At 41.3% G+C, this 20,990-nt stretch overlaps 1 protein-coding gene across 1 annotated transcript in view; it reads left to right on the forward strand.

Annotated features, from left to right (window-relative positions):
• Positions 1-483: 483 nt before the first annotated feature.
• Positions 484-20,990, forward strand: part of LOC124289310 (SH3 and multiple ankyrin repeat domains protein 1-like) — a 57,236-nt gene continuing 36,729 nt past the window's right edge. Inside the window, 2 exon segments of the mRNA XM_046725918.1 lie at positions 484-723; positions 4,898-5,035. Of these exon segments, the coding sequence (XP_046581874.1) occupies positions 694-723; positions 4,898-5,035 (168 nt within the window). The 5' untranslated portion in view covers positions 484-693.

A 20,990-nucleotide genomic window follows, 5' to 3' on the forward strand; every position in this document is an offset into this window, starting at 1 on the left:
TACCTACGTAGATCACAACCACTGCCAACATACAGACATCCAGGACTTATCCGTGAATATCATTCAGAGTTCCACCGGATCCATTCTAATATTAGATCATTTCCCAGCTGTAAATTGAACACCATACTCCTCTCACCCAAACAAATAAATCTCAAAGATTATATCTATAATAACTATTTGCTTTTCGGCTAGAATCTGTGCCAAGTTAAGACAAGGTATTAAAGCATTATCCTTAAAGGAATTCCAACACCCCAGTCACTTCAATATACAATGGTAGAATATCAAAGCTTTACTTAAAGTATTCTGGAATTCGACCACTACGCCACGTGATAGAGAAGCTGACACCCCCGCTACCGGGACTGCCGTTGTACCCTGGGAACCCCCGGGGCGAATATCTCACTCTGTCTCACCCAGTGTCACACGGCGCTGAGAGGAGTCTATAGTCTCCGTCGCCACTCACATAAGCCATGCAACTTTGATCCGAGTCGAACAGTCGCCGGAAAATGCGTGTCTGAAGGCGGCATTCTTACGCACAACCTCACAATAACCGATTAAAGAGCTATTTCCTGGTGAGCACTGGAGCGGAACTGCCTGGGTAGGGTCACGTGACCTCTCTTATTCCTGAGGTGTGTTTCCTCAACGAGCGATAGACATCCCCGCATCAGTTGTTGACGTCTCTTTATAACGCTACTGATGGGAGTAGCGGAGAATCACGTACTAGCGGTAAGTCCACTTTCAACCGTCCAGCATCTGATGTAACTATTTCATATTAATAATATATATATTATCAACAGAACATTTTATAATACTATCTGTGTCAAAACTGATGTAGGCATTTTATGTTCAGTCAGTATTATGTCTGGCAGACAGATACAAATTTAATACAATGTCAATATGGTCAATTAAACAACTGAAGCCGACGTATAGATGACAGTGTCACTGAGGTAGATGTGCTGCTGCAGCTGGTATGCGGAGTCAGCTCACTCACAATGACAATATCTAGAACAGTGGTAGTACTGCCGTCAGCCAAGGACAGCATCTGGGTCTATGCTTTTTTACAGAATTGTTTGATCGTTTGTTTGCTGTAGATTTTTAATCAACGAGTGGTCATGTGATACCCATTTAGAAAAGTACAAACGAAATTACGCCAAATAGTAGAACTACCATTAAAACTGTGTATAACCTGGATGTTTCCATTCGTGGAAGGTAATGCTTCCATATGGTGTCTTCTGTCCCTGAAAAATACAACATTATCTCAAAGCTAATTGACAGATGTCATTTATACGGTGCATGGGAGGTACAAAGCACATTGATAGATTTAGGTCCTAGATGAATATGTTATGATAACGATTACTATCATTGACAGTGTTATCATTATACGTATATAGGACAACAACTAATAATTGGTTAATCTGGAACTTTGTTAATCGGGACTACCGAGGGAATGGATTAACAGGGTTTCACTATATGTAATGGTCCTTGTCTTTAAATAATGCCCCGCTCCATCAACTACATTAACCTGCTCGCCTTGATCATCAGTGCGCTACACTAACGTTCAGTCACCGTGACCTATCCCGGTTATTGTTTAATATACATATATACGCTCTACCTCAAAGCGGGTATTGATTTTTCATCAAACTAGTGTCACAGCCGTTAAACTCAACACAAATATCTCATGATCACAGACCTATACATTGAATACAAGTACAGACCGGCTAAATACTAAACATCAGCATACATGAACAAGTATATATGTAAAACAACTGGTACGTCCCTAGTCTGTCTCACAGTCCCTGAACCATATTTTCCTTACAGCCTAGCCCTCCCTGCAGTTAATGATCGGAAGCAAGTCTAGATTTCCTCGGGTTCTGAATCTCTGGTCTCCCTTGGGATCCTTTTCAATTTAAATTGGTTTATTTGTTACAAAGAAAATTATATATACTGAACAACATTTGAAACGCACCGCCCATATCATACGAAATATCCCCGTCAGACTGAAATGTACTCATGATATCTGAGCATCGTCGGTGCATTTTAGTGTGGTGCGTTTCTAATGTTGTTCAGTATGTTAAGAGACCAGGCGTTAGTCAAATATGTCCCCTGTAGACAAAGTATGCAGCTATAATCAACACGGGTTATATAGATGTTAGAACCACATGCCTACAAAGTTATTCATTACACAATGCCTAAAATAGCATTTGTTCAATGCAAAAGGCAAAATCCAAACCAACTCGGTTTTATAACAGTCCTAATGGGATTTATCTTTATACAAGAAACATAGATTTATTTTTACACGAAAGTGTCCAAAATATTTTCGAACCTGTTTTAATCATATTTTAACTGACGTCAACCAAACCAAATTATTATGTAACCCGATATCGCCTTGATTTAATGATATGTAATTTATCGGCCGCCGTCTTTAGCAACAATACAACCTGAGACGTCAGCCGTGCAGCGACGTCGACAGGACAAAGGCAGCATACACTTGTTGAAATTGTTTCACATCGTCACGTCGCGTACCAGTGATAAACGCTGTAGGAATTTGTTTGTGTAGTGAAATGTGTATGCACCTGTCAGCTGTACTGATAACATACACAGCTTGCATGTCGCTATGTGAAATATGTGATCAATGTCAATCAATTGGTGGGGCTGGGATGATTGTATAAGTTAAACGTAATGGTTGAACCTTATCGTAATGGTTGAACCTTATCGTAATGGTTTAACCTGGTTGTGTTTAGTAAAGGAGAATACGAGTGAATTGCAATAATTTGCTTGGTGAAAGATAAAGTCATCAGAAACATATTCCCAAATTTTCAATTACAAATTATTTTGGGCTGTGGGGTAGCCTAGTGGTTAAAGCGTCCGCTCGTCACGCCAAAGACCCGGCTTCGATTCCCCACATGGGTACAATGTGTGAAGCCCATTTCTGGTGTCCCCCGCTGTGATATTGATGGAATATTGCTAAAAGCGGCGTAAAACCATACTCACTCACTCACTTACTATTAGATATTACAGTTTAAGTTATGAATGAGTATTTACTAAGGTTAAAAGTGAAAACGAGTAAACATATACTTAGAAGGCAATCATATTAATTATGTTGATACATATTAAGTATGTTTTGGGCGTAGGTGGTGGCTAAGGTTTACGCTCGTCAAAGGTCCTGGTTTGATTCCCAACGTGGATACAATGAAGCAAATTTCTGGTGTCCCCCACCAAAATACGGAAAACATTACACACTCAAATATATGATATACCGTCGTTGACTCGAACTGAAATATAACTCGATTTATCATTTAAACTCCTAAAACCACTCGCTGTAGGGGCAAGATAACCTTCCAACCTGTATCATGCAAAGTGTTATCTATATATCGCTTTATATCAGGGTGTGTACCTTCAGTACCCAATGACTGCAGAGACAATTAATGAGAACCTTGTTCATGCTGACGAGGCAACTATCAGTTCTGGAACTGCTTTGACTGCGGCATAAAACAATATATAATCACTAAAGTGATGTAAGTGCACGCTGGTTTAGAAATGATGGGAGGTATCTTGTCATTCATGCCCGTAAGGTGTTGAGAGCAGAGAGAGAGAGAGAGAGAGAGAGAGAGAGAGAGAGAGAGAGAGAGAGAGGAGAGAGAGAGAGAGAGAGAGAGAGAGAGAGAGAGAGAGTGAGTGAGTGAGTGAGGGAGGGAGACACTGAGAGAGAGAGGCGGGGATGACTGAGAGAGAGAGAGAGTGAGAGAGAGAGTAAGCGAATATTGCTGAAGAAATTGCAGAGAGAATATGTGAGTGATTATTGAGTGTAATGTGTGTGTGGAGAACAATAATTACGTACCGTAATTGAACAACTAATTTGGACTCTTAGGAATACTTATTTAAAAATCAACATCTGCAGAGGATACTGGGGTTCTTTCTGAAAAGATAGATCTTCCCCCTACCGTACGTAACTAAACCCAATACGAGATGACCACACCCTGATCAAATCCGTCATCAAAGAATCACCATGTATGGTAATAGGGTCTATTTGAAACACGAAGCCTGTTCTAATTACACGGTCCAATCACTCACTGGATTAATTCCACGGTTGGTTGAACGTCTGAATGCAATTGTTCACGTGTTACGAAACGGGAGGTGCGAAATACCGCACCAAATGTAAGTAGAAGCACTTGGTCCAACCACCTCCTAATACATAACAATCTGTCAACACCGTGGTAGATCCTAAACAGTCTACACCAGGTGCCAAATGATTCGCGTCATAGCCATTGTGTTCTTATAGCCGGACCACAGACGCTATTGTATATATTCTGTTCTTACAGCGAGGAACCCTACACACTATTGTCTTCTTAACATGGCGCTAAGGACTGCAAGAGTGTGAAATCAACAATTGTTGTTTTGCATTTCACAACGTTTTGGTGCCAATATGCTCTGCGTGTCTAAAACGCCATGTTTGAAATGAGTTTGTTCTGGCGAAAGGCTGTGTAATGATTGCGGAACAGTGTGGTGTTTAAGAGTTGGGAGTTACGTAAGACAAACTTGCTGTGAACGATACCTCGAGGATCTGTTATCAAAATGTTTTTAAACGGATGCAGTTAACACGTCTTCAGAACAAATGGAGGGCTGTTCATAACGACGGAGCATTTTAAAGCGTTATTATAGACTTTGGCTTGAAGGAAGTGACATCATTGACGTTCAATGTATCACGACGCAATTGTTTATACAACATTGCCGCTAAATGGTGAACTAGTAATATAAGGAAATTAAGCTTAAACGCATCAGAGGTAAGTACACGGGAAGGGTTTCCATGGAAACCGGCTCATCTATATTTAGACAGAGGAGCATCTTCTGCCTGCACCTCTTCGTTTCGTCAGTTTAACAGTGGCTACCATCTTACTTTCAGCGGCCGAACAGCCGGCTTGGAGAGGGGAGAGGTTCCGTCATGGAGACAATATGGCTACAACGGTCGGGACCCAATGTCCCATGGGGGTTCCGACTTCAAGGGGGTCGAGAGTTTGGACAATCACTGGCTATTCAAAGGGTAAGTCCCAACCAAGACTCTCTCTCTCAACATCTCTCTCGAACTAACCCTTGACGCTTCTCATTACGCATGTCTGTCTAAACATGTTTTACCGTTTCTGTAAACTCTAGGGTGAACAAAGTCAAGATTTCTAAACAAGATTTGTTTTACGGCGTATGATCAAAACACAGGTTCAGATTCTGTCTTTCTCTGGCCATTAATTTGTGCTCATCGCCTCTGATGAAGAGATACCAGAAGACTCCCATCATATCGTATTTCATTTACATATATGATATATGATCGTGCCTAGGTCGTTGTTAATATTTTCAAGGTCAGCCTCTCATAGGTAAAAGAGCTAAGAATCTACTTCATGTACAGTATACAGCAATTTCCTCTCCTCTCAGGTAAAATTAAGTGATTAAACTTTGACAGCTTTGAGTGCACCGCGAGGGGTAACCGGATACCTATAGACAGCGTCTGTCGCTCGCCTTCCCCGAATTCTTGCCCCTGTAGTTGGAGTGAGAAGTAGCGAGGGGGTCCCATAGCAGAGAAATATAATCTGGAACAAGCGTAACCCATGCCCGATAACGATAAGGGGGGCATTTATACTTGGCGCCGTAACATCCCCGTAACCTGTGCCAGTTTAACACTAGAACATTGTTCTGAAAAGATTTCATTAATATTCCCAAAGCCTTGAAGTGGGACGAGACAAGGAATGTTTTCACGCCCCCACATTTCAGTTTCCTCCACAACAAATTCCCTGGCTCTGATGTCTGCGATGACGAAAATAGTCTCTAAGTAAACAAGTGGCTGGCGAGTTAAAGTTATTGATAGGGATACCATCTATTACAGGTCTTGTATCTACGTGTGATTGCACTGCTGCTCTCCTAGTCTGTCTCACAGTCCCTGAACCACATTAATTTCCCTACTGCCAAGTCCTCTCTGCAGTGCTAAAGCCCTAAATGAAGCAAGTCTAGATCTCCTCAGGTTCAGGAATCTCTGGTCTCCCTAGGGCTCCTTTTCAATATAAATGGGCTTGTTTGTTACTATCAAAATTATATATATTCAGAGACTAAGCCTTAGTCTACTGCTCTCCTTGCGCTGCCGGTGGCGGAGGGGGGGTCGGAGAAAATGGGATTGTTGACCTGTGGGGGTTATGTAATTTACTCTGGGGTGGTAAAGGTGAAAATCGAGGGCTGTTCCCCAAAGAGGCTGAGTGCTTAGTGACAAGGATTGTGTACGCAGGGTAAAAAAATTGTTATGTTCAGACATACTAGTATTTGACCTGAGCCGTGTAGTTGGTAACTCTGAGGCACCCAGTGAAGGTAGATTAGACGAACATTGTGCGCATACAAGACGTATTTAGGCAAAGCAAGACTACAGTCCTATAATGTTAGCACAGGTCATATTTTCAGATGTACTTGAATCATCACCACATCACCACCATCATTATCATCGCCAATCATCATCATCGTCATCATCATCGTAGCCTATATAGAGACACCGGTATGGCTGAAGCTAAATCAGTGCCAGAGTTGGTGTAAATTGAATACTATCGAGATTGGTTGCTGAAACTGACAAGATGATGAGTATCTAGTAACTGATACACGATTCACATCCCTGAGGAAGGCATATTTCCGGGTTGTGTGTCACGCCAACTGTTGGGTTCTGAGTGGTACCGACTACTGTTAACTGAACCTCAAAATGTATGTCGTTGCTACAACTCTGCCGGTGTATAAATCTGGATATGAGATACTGAAACCTTGAGCGTTCTGGGCATTTCTTGTAGATATGCAAGATACATTTGGATTTTTTTAGAAATACCTCTTAACTCGAGGCTCGCTGTTTAGAAATACCCAAGTATGATGTGCAGAATACAAAATAATAAGCTGGATCGCCTCCGGGCAAAACGTCATTGACATATTGTGTTTACGACATGATGCTTATCAGCCATTACAGTCAACAAGCTGAACACACACTGGTCCAGTGTGGATTATGTCTGATGTGATCTGGCGTGGAGCGTTAAAGGGGTGTGGAGTGTTAGTGCAGGTAGGATCTTATCATATAAGGCTTTATTAGCTGATCAAGTATACTTCTGCGTCATAAGTGTTGACTGTATTAAACTGGGACCAGAACAGAATTCAGCTTTCTGAGTATCCAACAACGAGCGTCGGTGGTCTCAGTATGTGGCTGTGAATCGTGATGCTGCTATCAAACACTGATTTGGCCGCCCAAGGCTGGGTTATTTTGCAGCTACCGTGACAAAACTGGATATACCACTATATACTTCAGCATTTAGACGTTGTTATAAACACCAATTGATAAAAAATAAGATTCCCAAATTACATACACTGAAATCGTGCCACAATGAACTTGCTCATTACGTCGTCTGTGTCAAGGTTTGACTTTAACAATGGCTTAAGTTTCAAATCTTACAACTTAAGATCATCTGAGTGCTAATGTTAAGTTAACCGATGACTCAATGGACATCTAGATATGGTTTTAACTCCATATCATCATATCGAATGCCTTTGTAGGGAGGGGGATTGTGTTTGTTTGACGTAAAAATAATTGTTGTTGGACGTGGTTGATATGGAAAACATGTGCTGCAAAAGGTATATAATTGTTCATCTCAAGCCTGTTTTAATTATTAAATTCATATTCCGTCTTCTCCAAGCTGCCCCGGTCAGTTTGAAACTGTCTCCTTGGTCACTGACTTCAAGCGATGGATGACTCTTGCTTCTGCTGGTCACGGGCCTTAGGACCAGCAGCTATAGCGACTCAGTAAACTTCTCATCCTCAACCACTGGCATCTGCTGTTTCTACTGGTCACGGGTCTAAGGACCAGCAGCTTTGTCGACTCAGTTACGTTTCTCATTCCCCACGTCACTATCCTCTGCTGTTTCTGCTGGTAACGGGCCATAGGACCAGCAGCGTTGTCGATTCAGTACCAACGTCCACGTTACTGGCCACGTCCCCGTGCTGGTACTCAGTAAATACCTATATATATATATGCAACGTTCTGAGCCAACATACTCGCCCATTAGTGTCACAGCTCCCTTCGAGTCTGTGCTCGGGACTAACATGCATCTGCATAGTACATTAACACAGTTCATACAGTCTCAATGTCGTACCCGGGTACAAGGAGACATACATACAACGACACGAGTTTTTAACAGAACAGGACCGAGATGATGCACATTCTGGGAGGATCTGCCGCATGGCTGACTAATACATTTGTCGTTGGATGCTCGCCAGTACCTATTACCATGGCAATGACAGCCTGGCACTGGTGCATGGAGACCTGTCACTCGCTCTTTCGAAGATGATTTCAATGACTTCCAGCTATTTCGATCCCTGAATTATATCCCATCCACGGGGATATTTACATCCCTTGCAATACGAGTCCACTTGGTCAAACGTTTCAAGTTACCCGTGGACTCTTCGCACAGGCTTCTTCAAGGACTTGGTAACATCGGCTGGTGTCTCGACATACGCAGAATGAGTCGACGCGGACTTAAAATAGCTGTGGTGAGTTAATGCAGATTAAGAGTGTTAGTACAACAATCACTGGATTGTCTGGTTCAGACTCGATTTGTTTACAAACAACATCATACAGCTGTAATACTGCTGAAACAAATATTTACTGATGATAAAGTCGCAATTGTACAATCGACTCTGCTTTTAGCAGAGATTTCTTATGGGTGTGGAAAGGGTTTTTGTCGCGTCTATCTATTGATAACTTTTGTATGCCATGATGCCAATGCATTTCTCTCATATTTTAACTGACGTCAATCGAACCAAATTATTATGTAATATGATGTCGCCTGGTTGTAATAATGTGTAATTTATCGTCCTCCGTCTTTAACAACAATACAAACGGAGACGTCAGTCGTGCAGCGATGGCGATAGGACAAAGGTAGAGTCCTTGTCGAAATTGTTGTAGCCTGTCTCACGAACGCTGTTACGTACAAAGGGTTGCCCCTACCGTCAGCACCTCCACACCACACCCAGCGCTTGCCTCTGCATTTACAGTATGTCGGCCTGACTTTACAGATATACGGAAGATTATTATAGAGAGGCTGTGAGAGCTAGCGTGAGCAGCAAAATGTGAAAATATCTTATTTCAATGAGGAAAGGTATTGCCACTATTATCCCTGGTTATTTCTTAACAGAACATCTAAACATACCAACACATAACACTGACTCGTTTGTGTGTTTTTTCAAAAGTTATTTTTGGATTTCCAGACGCGGATTTAACTCCTGGCAAGCACTTGAGACAAGAACATGGGACTGAATTAGATTTCGCTTTATAAAAGTAATTTTTTATCTTTTCTGGCTTTAAGTGTGCTTCACCCTTGGCACCGGTTCTGTAACCACATGTTAGGCAATATCCTCGCAGGCAGCCATGACACTATCTGGTGATTGATAAAAGCCAGAATGGAATTTATTCCGAACTAAGATTCAGGCGAAACCACCGTACCTGCTATATCTAAGGTGTATTCACTTTGTGTAGGAAGTCTCGCGGGATGCTGAGCGCTCAGCCCGGGGGACGGTAATCAAACTACTTGTGGAAGTGAAATGTGGCTCAGACCTCTAATATTTCAGTATTAGCTGCCGAGTTATCTTAAGGAGGTGATAGATGTCTATACGATGACGTGCACACCCAAAGATAACCACCCAAATATGTCTATTTGTTTACTAATATTCATGTTAAAAATGTAATAACAATGTTATTCCACGTCAACGCCAGAGAAAAGTCTCGATTATCTCCCAAACAGAGGCCAATGGGCGCAAAAGACAAAATAGCAGTAAAGGTCAGATGACATCAAATGATGCATTAACATATGTTTGTACACGTCGTGTGGAATATTTCGATCATAGTGAGTGAGTGTGTTTAGTTTAGTTTTACGCCGCACTCAGCAATATTCCAGCTATATGGCGGCGGTCTGTAAATAATAGAGTCTGGGCCAGACAATCCAGGGATCAACAGCATGAACATCGATCTACGCAATTGGGATACGATGACATGTGTCAACCCAGTCAGCGAGCTTGACCACCCGATCCCGTTAGTCGCCTCTTACGACAAGCATGGGTAACTGCAGATTAATTCTCGCCCGGACCTTCGCGGGTCTATCGACAATACTGAAAATGGACAATAGATGAGTACGCATTTTTGTGTTACATATATGTAGAGGTGTGGAATCGATATAGATGACCTCAAGTTAACATGTCATATTTCTCACTGGGAGTGATGCTGTTTTGTGTCGTTTTTAACCATATGACAATCACATCGTACGGTGTGGACCTAACGAAGACAGCGGATCCTGACAGCTAAGGGACATAATTCTGGAACTCCACAGTAGACCACATTTATCATGACTGGCATCTTTCCGCAAGCTTCGGGGACCTTGCTAGTCTGGCATAGAGACATTGAAACAGATATACCCAGTGAAAGTCTACAATATGTGGCAAGTCTAGATTACCACAGTTTCTGAAAATGAAGAATATTTCTGGACTATTTTTATTATATTTTTAAAAATAATTTAGGAAATGAATATTTTTCTGTGAAATATGTTTATCTCAGAGACTAGATGTTAGTCTATGTCGTTTCGACATAATACGAATGCTCAGACCACTTAGTCTGTCGTACAGACGTGGACCCTGAAGCAAATATATCCTAGAAAGCCCACGCAAGTCTAGAAAATGTGCCAAGTCTAGATTTCCTCAGCTTCTGAAAATTAAGAAAGTCTCAGGGCTCCTTTTCATTACATTATTATTTTTTTTACTTTGAACTTTTTTCAGTAAAATATGTTCATTTCAGAGACTAGTTGTTAGTCTACAGACCACTCTGCCTTCCGACTTATCATAACGTAATAGAGATGGAACACATGATAAACGAGGATGGGCCATCAGTGCTGCTTCACGTACTGGAAGCATCTTCAGATAACCTAAATGTTTTCCAGACTATATGCTGAAACCACGACCCAGGTGTCAATCTTATGCTTGCGAAAAACCCATAGTGTGTATAGCAACCAGGCTGTTCTATCAGCACTCGTTGTACTTTTACTGCCGCGTGCAGTGGCGTTCTATCACTTGATGGATATAACAGACAGTTGTCTCTGCGCATGCTCCACTGTCTGTATCACGTGGTGCTGGAACCCAGCCAACCAGAACCTGTCGTACTTGATGACACACACTGTGGTCGTAGAGACGGTGGTAGAGATGTGCAGATGTATAATCTGAATGTTTCGACGTCTTGGATGAAAATAATACTTTATGGTGTTGATTTTTGTATATCGAGCTAGGCGAGCTATGAAATTTCCAGATGGGTAATACAGCAAAAACACCATGCTTCGTGGTCAGATGAGGTTTCTTATCGAGTTCGAACTTGTTGTACTTCTACGGCGACGTTACCCGTGAAGGTCCGGGTTAGAATATACATCTTCAGTAACCCATGCTTGTCGTAAGAGGCGACTAACGGGATCGGGTGGTCAGGCTCGCTGATTTGGTTGACACATGTCATGGGTTCCCAATTGCGCAGATCGATGCTCATGCTGTTGATCCCTGGATTGTCTGGTCCAGACTCGATTATTTACAGACCGCCGCCATATAGCTGGAATATTGCTGAGTGCGGTGTAAAACTAAACTCACTCAATCACTTTACTGCGACGTGCATGTATGAGTGCTCTGGTTATATTGAGCTAGCCAGCTGTTTCACATGGATGCCCCTTTAAGACATAATATACTGGCTCCGAGCCAACTAGTCATTGTCTTATCCCAATAAAGCCAGGGTAACAACAAGTACCTTCTTTTGGTATGACGCAGCGGACGATCGCACTAGCGCTCTCCGGATAGAAGTTCGATCCACAAGACCAAGAAGGCTGTCTAAATACCACGAAGACAGCAAATCCATGCGCACCAGATATTACCGCAAGGAAGAGAGTTTTTATGGATGTCAACTTTTTTATTATGAGGAACACAACGTTTTGGAGTATATCCTTACTCCTTCATTCACCTGATGAAGGAGTAAGGATATATTCAGAATCGTTGTGTTCCATGGTTCTATGGTAAGGGTGATGTATTTTATACAGGCAGCTAGCTAAATATAGTATTCGTATGTCTTCTAAACAAGAGTCTTGTTAACAAAAATGTAACGTTTCATATTTCCTGCAATACAGCAACGTCAGCGACTTCTTCTTTGCAACTACAACTACGAGTCCTGTAGTCTGTTGGACCAAATAATGTACCAAAGGCCGGTGACAAATTAAGTGTATTTTTAAACTTGCTATGAGAATCATAGTTGTGTATTAGACCGGAGTTTGTAGTCTTGCGGCGACTGTCTTCAGCCTAGTGACGTTTTAGTTACGTTTCTAATATGGAGTCTAATCCAGTGTTTAAAAGAATAATTCCTTTTGCCCGAATGTTTATATAAATACAGTAATTTCACTGATGCAGATATCCGAGGGTATTAATATAACGTATCACGGACACATACTTCCCACATCGCTTTTATATTCAGCTGACATTCCGTGTATCGACACCTGTTGGTGTAGTCATCTACCCCCCGACTCTGTTAATGGAATACATTCTTCTGTAGGGAAAGACTATTAACATTACATACACCCCGCGTTCCGCCATCTGCCCCACCGCCTAGAATGTGCACCTCGCCAACCAATTCTGTTGTCCTTTACAACACGCGGTACCCCGTATATACCAGATACATCTGACGATACAGGGGGTGAACATAAGCCTATGTTTCAACCATTTGCATAGCTGCAATAACTCTGACATTGAAGGCAGGTGAGAGTCATATTTCAATTCCAAAGGGAAACACCGCCATAGTCGTTTCCACGTTCTGGTTCCTTCTGCAGTAACACGTGCCACTCACCGTTCCTGCACGGTCCGACACTGGGGGGTTCATATGCATATCTTTTGTTACTATGGCAACCCATCTATACTAATTGTGGCCGGCTGTTCCAGAACACCTGGTCGGACTGTGTTAGTCGGCCGGCCGGCTGTCGGTGCAGATAAAAGTACACATGAACAGGATCTCGTCACAGTCTACTACGAATGCTACACTATAATAACCTATCTCGCCGATAAAGAAATACAGGCCTTTAAAAAAGCTGATGTGGCAAGATTGAGTTCAGATATAGGCCTATATTGTACATGTACTAATTTCAAATGTTTTATTGTGTTTGATGTTTATTTATTGACTGATTTGTATTCAGCGTGTTTGTTTATTGGTTGTTTTACGCTGCACTCATGTAGTTTGTTGTTAAGAAGGTTGAGATGTGTCAACAACCATTCATAAAATTATCTCCTTTACAGAAGAGCGTGACATGGGTCACGTATCGATACGTATCGATTCATGAAACTTATGTATCGTGACATCCTTACTACTGAGGTCAACGGATTCTCACCATAATTCATGTTTTAAACAATATGCGATGTGTTGTATTTCTTCTTGTGTGCAGGTTCATCGGTTTTCGTGTATTTCATAACGGCATGGACATTAATTAATGCCTTTAGTAGTTGGTTGGTTGGTTGGTTGGTTGGTTGGTTGGTTGGTTTTTCGGTTGTTTGACTCTGGCGGCGGTCTGTAAATATTCGAGTATGGACTAGACGATCCAGTGATCATCAACGTGAGCATCGATCTACGCAGTTGGGATACAATGACATCTGTCAACCAAGTCAGCAAGCCTGACCACTCCATCCCGTTAGTCGCTTCTTACGACGAGCATGGGTTCCTGAAGACCAATCCTAACCAGTACCTTCACGGGTCCCTGTAGTAGTAGTAGTAGTAGTAGTAGTAGTAGTAAACATGCATATAATATACACATGGGATTATGAGAATATGAGAAACTGGAGTGTGTACACGAAAAGGATGCACTGAAATATACAGTGACTGAAAACAGCTTAATCTATTCATAAATACGTTATCATACTGTTCTTAAAATGTGTTGAAGCAAAAGATTTTATCATTCATAAGAAAACCACATTTATCTTCGTAAATAACTGGAACATTCGGAGTTGTCATTGACCTGCTAGATACCTCGGTTAACGTGTTTGTAATCATCTCGCGTTTCTTATATCACCCATATGTCCCTAACAGAGTAAGTGTATTCATCAAAACTTCACAGAGAAAGGGCTGCTTAAGTTCGTATAAATATTTAACTCACATAATATATTTTGTAATGTTTGATAAGAACGTTAACACATTTCTACCACATGTTTACATATGGTCTGATATTGGCTTACAGTCGAGTCATGATATTTCCCCATTGCCATTTATTTGCCATATCAGCGCTACAGCTGACCGTATACACCACGTGATACCGATTACAGATGGCCACTACCGTCCACTTAGCGTCTGTTTGGACATAATTACCACCCACAGATATCAAAGGGGCTCATTTATAACAGTTGTCTCGGGCCAACCGACCGAACTCAAGTACCGTATTTCCTGAAAAAAGACATCTGAACTTCCCTTCAAATGCGGATGTTTGTTTTACATATGTTTCAACAAACTTTCCATATGGCTTTTCCGTTTCCAGTTCAGTCGGAGCATAACACACTGTCTTTATAAATAATATTATGGCTTTCATTTAAGGCACAATGTCACTCATTTGCGACTATATGCCTATTTTGGCCTATATTATATATATTGGGCCATATGCACTCACTTTAGCTTCCTATTGATGCAATAAAAAAACTTATTATCCCTCACGACTTGCCTGAAATCGATAATTGAAACTTCGAGGCGAACCGCTTCCAAACGGAGAACACTTGCTAATGGAATGTAAACAATTGCTCCGTACATCGAAAACTGTCGCACGCGGGGTTGTCGGTATTTGCCAAGGGACATAACCCTATGGGCTTCGCTTGAAATAATTTTCGGCCGGTAGAGGGCACGAGAGTCGATTCTTGCAACGTTGCATTAATTTATTAGAACTTTTTAATTTAATATTGTAATCTAAATACGTATTTTTAAAAATGAATTATACGGTAGCTTCCCTGAGGGCTGATAGTAATATTTTTAGAGAAGGGTGGTGTGATATAGTGCCTTTAAGACATTAGGATATTCGGATTTCTGCAGTATACATGTTATAGCATATGTTTCTTTCCACATATACCAGTCGCTTTTATAATCTAGTGTTTAATCTAGTAAATATTGGATTACGCCAAACGAAATTGTGAATCTAGTTAAAATAGTATGCGTGTATTCCTGTTGGTTTGTACTGTTTCGTTTGGATGTATTACGGTAATGGCCGGTGTTGTGGTCAGTCGGTCCATTCAAGGCGTGGGAGCTGTGTGTATCAGGTTACATGTTCAACACGAACTCCACGTGCATGCCTGAGGGTTGTATTTACAAACTGATTACCATATTACGAGACTTGCAATGTTTAGACACGTGTACCGTAATGGCGTATGGATATTCCTGAAGACATACTGTAAATGTGTTTATTTTGTAATCCTACATGTAGACACGGAATATAACATCATGTTTGTCTACACACCTTATTCTGCACCAAACTATAATCCATGAAACACAACAGAAACAGCCATGAACACACACACACACACACACACACACACACACACACACACACACACACACACACACACACACACACACACACACACACACACACACACACACACACACACAAACAAACAAACAAACAAACAAACAAACAAACAAACACACACTATTCAAGTCCGTCTCACAGTCCCTGAATCATATTATTTTCCCTACAGCCTAGCCCTCCATGCAATGTTAAAACCCTATATGAAGCAAGTCTAGATTTCCCCAGGTTCTGAATCTCTGGTCTCCCAGGGGATATACCGATTCAGTGCAAATAATAGTCCGCTTATTCATGCTCATTGCCGCCTGTTCACGGCGCTACGTACATTAATATGAAAATATAGTTTTAAAAAATTTAACAGGAAGCAAAAACAATTATTAAAACAATATTCCTGGAATAGCTAGGTAAAATCACGAGCCAAGGAAACCCACGAGTATTAAGGGAACTCAAAATGGGTGGAGAGTGGATTGTTGTGAATGTTTTATTGAATGTGTTAACGTATGTTCTGGGGTATGGGAGACAATGCTGGCATCCACCCATCAAACCATCTATCCATCCATAAACTCTGCATATTGAAACAGTGCCAGAAGTTGTAAATTGTAAAAGTCAGGGATAGGAGCCAGAAGTAAGTAACTAATTAAGGGCGAAGGTGCCAATCTAAATTCCTTCACAGCGGTCACCGAGACCTGGTAGTATTGCCAAGCACTATTCGTCCATTACTGGATACCGTGATTCAAATAACACTCAACGCCAAGAGAATCACCAGGTGCTGAATGGGGTTGTGTTCATGGCAAGGTGAATTCGCCCGTTTAAAACACATTAAGACCTTGACCCGTATATGGAGAGATTTAGACATTTACGTCGACTTGCGTAAGTCTCTAAGGCATTTGTTTAAATAATAATTTCTAGAAAATATATAGAAAATGAACAAGTCACAATAAGAGACGAGAGTTAATCTCACAGTCCCTGAACCACAATAATTTCCCACCAGCCTAGCCCTTTCTGCATTGCTTCAGCCTTGAATGAAGCAAGTCTAGACTTCCCAGGTTCTTCCTCACTCCTCACAGAGGCTCCTTTTGAGTTCAAAAGGAATTATTTGTTTCTGTCAAAAGTATCTTAGAGTTTACTCTCCACTTATTTAGATTTGCCTTTTACAAAGACATAAGTACTTTACATCCATGGGCCTAGCATTCAGGACAACCTTGGAGTAAGGCTAACATCCCCCATACAGGCAATTTCGTTTATGTCGATGATACTTATTTCCCCGAGTTAGTGAGTGAGTGAGGTAGATTTAACACTGCTTTGAACAGAATTACAATATTTATATTACTGTGTGTCAGTTTGACGTGGGAGGGAAGCCAGAAATTATTACCTCTTACACAGAGAGTGAAACCGAACATCCGAAAATGATTCTAAAAAGTTTAGTTATTCACAGTTTCTGAATATGAAAAGATTATATAGGCTTCTTTATGTCATAAATTAAAAGACAATTTAATCAAAATACACTTGTAAAGACTGACATGATCTTTGTTAACTCTTATCAATAATACGTTTTATACAAACCTGTCTAATGTTACACCAGGGAGACTATATAACGTTGTAGATTATCCCAATGCGAACAAACCTCTGTCGACAGCGGCCTCGCGAGATGGGTGATGCGGCCCTTCAATCCTCGTCCACCCTCTGATCCTGGTACACAGGACATGCGTTCACGATTGTATCTGGTGATAGAAGGCTGATCAAGCGTAAAACCGCCTATCTATCATTGTGGGCAATGAGAATTATGTATTTTTCATATTATTTCCTCATATGTGTTGTAAATATGAGTTAAATTGTGTCTGTGTCAATATATTGTAAACGGAGGTGTCAAGTTTAGTCAGCTTTCACCTCACTCCATCATTTATGTCAATAACCGTATGAAGTTTGTTTGTTTTTTCACAGGCTTTAAGTTTATTTGATAAATGGAACTTGAATAAATTTATGAGTTTCGATTTTTCAGGAGATTTTTAAGCTCACATCAGAAGCTCAAAGCTTGCAAGATTGGGTCCGCCACGTTTAATATGTTAATTTACATACCAGTATTTCCAGAAGATTGAAATCGGCTTTATCCTACTTCATCCAGTGTATTCGGTAACCTTGGTTACAGATCACAGTGTTCGTGTCTATGAACTGTACATAAATGTGAATGTTTTCTTTCAAGGTATAACCTTCTCTCCTATAACTTTAGTCTTTTTTTGTTCCACTTCATCATAAGGACTTTTTGTCTGTCCAGAGTGTTTGTGTTTGTTTCAAAGTAAACTTATCATCTACGTTTCTTAGAACTTATTATTCCACGGTCGCTGAGGTAGCCTAGTGGTTAAAGTATTCGCCCGTCACCCTGAAGAACCAGGTTCGATTCTCGACATGGGTACACTGTATGAAGCCCATTTCTTGTGTCCTCCGCCGTGATATTGCTGGAATATTGCTAAAAGCGGCGCAAAACCACAGTCACTCACTAGCATTCAACTCTGTTTTATTCACACGTATTCTGTTGGTGACGGGGCGGTGGGGTAGCCTAGTGGTTAAAGCGTTGGCTCGTTACGCCGAATACCCGGGTTCGAATCCCCACATGGGTACAATGTGTGAAGCCCATTTCAGGTGTCCCCCGCCGTGATGTTGCTGAAATATTGCTAAAAGCGGCGTAAAACTAAACTCAGTCAGTCAGTCTGTTGTATGTTGTACACGGTCCATATTGACCCGATCTTTATGATTGTTTCAAAGTTACAACCGCACGTGTCGACATGATCTTTAACTTATTTTGTGGACCATTATATCTTTTCAAACAGGGTCATGATTTCTTAATAACCACGACGAAAAATAGTGTTTGTCAATACATAGCAATCGTCGTCATGTATACATATATGGCGGTAGTGCCAGTGCTCCTGATGATGTATGCTCGGTAGATAATTACTGTATGCAAACTATAGTTTAAACTAGCCGAAGTGTCACCTACCCAATAGGTATCAAGAGTGAGTGAGTTTGGATTTAGACCGCTTTTAGCAATATTCCAGCAATATCACGGCGGGGGACACCAGAAATGGGCTTCACACATTGTGCCCATGTGGGGAATCGAACCCGGAACTTCAGCGTGACGACTGAACGCTTTAGCCACTAGGCTACCTCACCGCCCCAAAGGTATCAAGATGAAAAACGTTTAACGAATATGTTTTAAATAACTGTTGGAATGCCAGGACAAACTAACCAAACATTTTCTTTAAATAAAACAAATGATCACGTGTGACGAGTGCCGGTTCTTAACATTCCAACTACTCCCTATAACCGCTTGTATGTACACATTTCTCGCATAAATGGCATGCTTCACATGACGAAGCTGAGTCCACTCACAAATACAAACAAACAAACCAAACATAAACATAGTAATGATATATAACATATTTCCGAGATCGTTTATTTGTATGCCACTTTCAGAAATTTTGAGACGGGAATAATGGCAATTTAAACGAGAAGATCGTGCTCCGTACAATATTCGTAAAAAGATAGAGAAACCACTTCCAAATCCCATGAGATAAATATGTCGTAATGTTGGACTTATGGATAGTGATCTGATATTTTGTTTGTACTGTCGATGATCCGTCTGCATGTTTCAGCGTCGGTATGGCGGTACAATATAGCTCTAGTAAAAAGTACACTCCTGGGTCAAACGTAGCCCATAACACGATTTATGCAAATCTCCTTTGTTTTCGTGGCATTTCGAAACGTATGCTTGGAATCTACTCCCAAAGAACTAGGCCGTTATCGCATTGTGCTCCGCCGGACACTCGCTTACTGGTCAACCTTTTATATATTGGTTAGCTGCTGGAAACAATGGTTTGCAATGACTACTGACAAAACTGTCAAACCGTATGTACCAACTACCCACGGGCCGCTTGTCCTCACCCTCAGGCAAGGTGACCTTAACGGTGGAGATACAACGTGTTGATCTGCCTGCACCGGCAGATGTTCTTCTATGATAATGTTCTGGTAGTCTTTAGCTGGTAATGCTATTCACACTTATAGATAAAACCCGAGTAATAAAACCCAGTACTAGAGAAACAAGTGGGATCTTCTAAGTTGTAGCACGGGCGCGGATGATAGACTCTGCTAGGCATGATAAAAAATCAACAGCTCGCTGTTAGATGAAAGTGAAGGAATGTGCGGAGTGATTTCAGAAGGCGGTGAGCTGGCAGCAACAATCGCGGCTGTGACGTAAGCAGAGTTAAGTTCAGAGAAACATTTCCTTGTAGAAAAGCAGGGGCACAGGTTCCATTAGAAGGGTTGTCAAGAAGAAAATTCAAACTAAGATTTCGGTTTTTGTTTTGACTTTTGAACAAGTTTGGATCATGGGGGAAATTCATCTTGCTCAAGGTAAGACTTTTATCTGAATCTATGTCCCACTCGTTCAGCCGCTTTTGGCTGCAAACGATAAGCAAAAGTCATCTAGGTCATACAGGAATAGATTTCACATCGCAAAAAGTAACTGCAACATGAAGTTGTTAATGCTTCGGTTTCTTGTGAATTTGGCGAATCGTTTAACCTACTGAATGTTTTGATATAGAAGCTACGTCTGCATGAATTATGATGGTTAAGTGCAGAGCTATATATGTCTGTACACCATTGACATCATCACCCGTTCTAACTTAATCTCTTTCAAACCTGTACATATTCACTTCAATCTCTCTCTCTCTCTCTCTCTCTCTCTCTCTCTCTCTCTCTCTCTCTCTCTCTCTCTCTCTCTCTCTCTCTCTCTCTCGTCTTTCGTAAATTCACCAAAATGAGTCTTCACATACCAATTTATGATTACATTTTTCTGTATTTGCCCACAAATCTAAATCTCCAACTACGCAACACATATACATCCATAGCAGCTATGTAAAAGATAAAACTCTGATACGATTTTTTTGTCCGTTAAAACTTACATGCATGTAATCTGTCTGAAGACCGCAACGCCCAGTATGTTAATGGCTTGCATGTAGATAACTATACACAGAGTATACAAGGAAGTTAAACATATCTACAAATACTCAGCAAAACCCAGTGCATATCTCTACGATGAGTTGTGTCGTGCCTGCACCACCCTCTACCGCAGGAAGGGTGGTTACCACTACATCCACAGTGTCCTGAAAAACATGTTTAAAAGTATTCAAGTGGGAACTATATATATCCGAGGAGCGAGGTGGCTCTCGTATATCACGAGTTCTAACAATAGTTCTCGAGGGGTGTTATCAGGGTTGGAAGCGTGGCGAGTCCTCCTCAGCACAGAGGGAGGATGTGTGATTAACGGAACACCTGCTGGGCACATTGCCTATTGCCAAATGTTTCTGGACAAGCATTTGAAGTAAAGGACG

Source organism: Haliotis rubra, unplaced genomic scaffold, assembly GCF_003918875.1.
Source record: "Haliotis rubra isolate DU_JTF1 unplaced genomic scaffold, ASM391887v1 Scf44, whole genome shotgun sequence".
Taxonomy (NCBI): Eukaryota; Metazoa; Mollusca; class Gastropoda; order Lepetellida; family Haliotidae; genus Haliotis; species Haliotis rubra.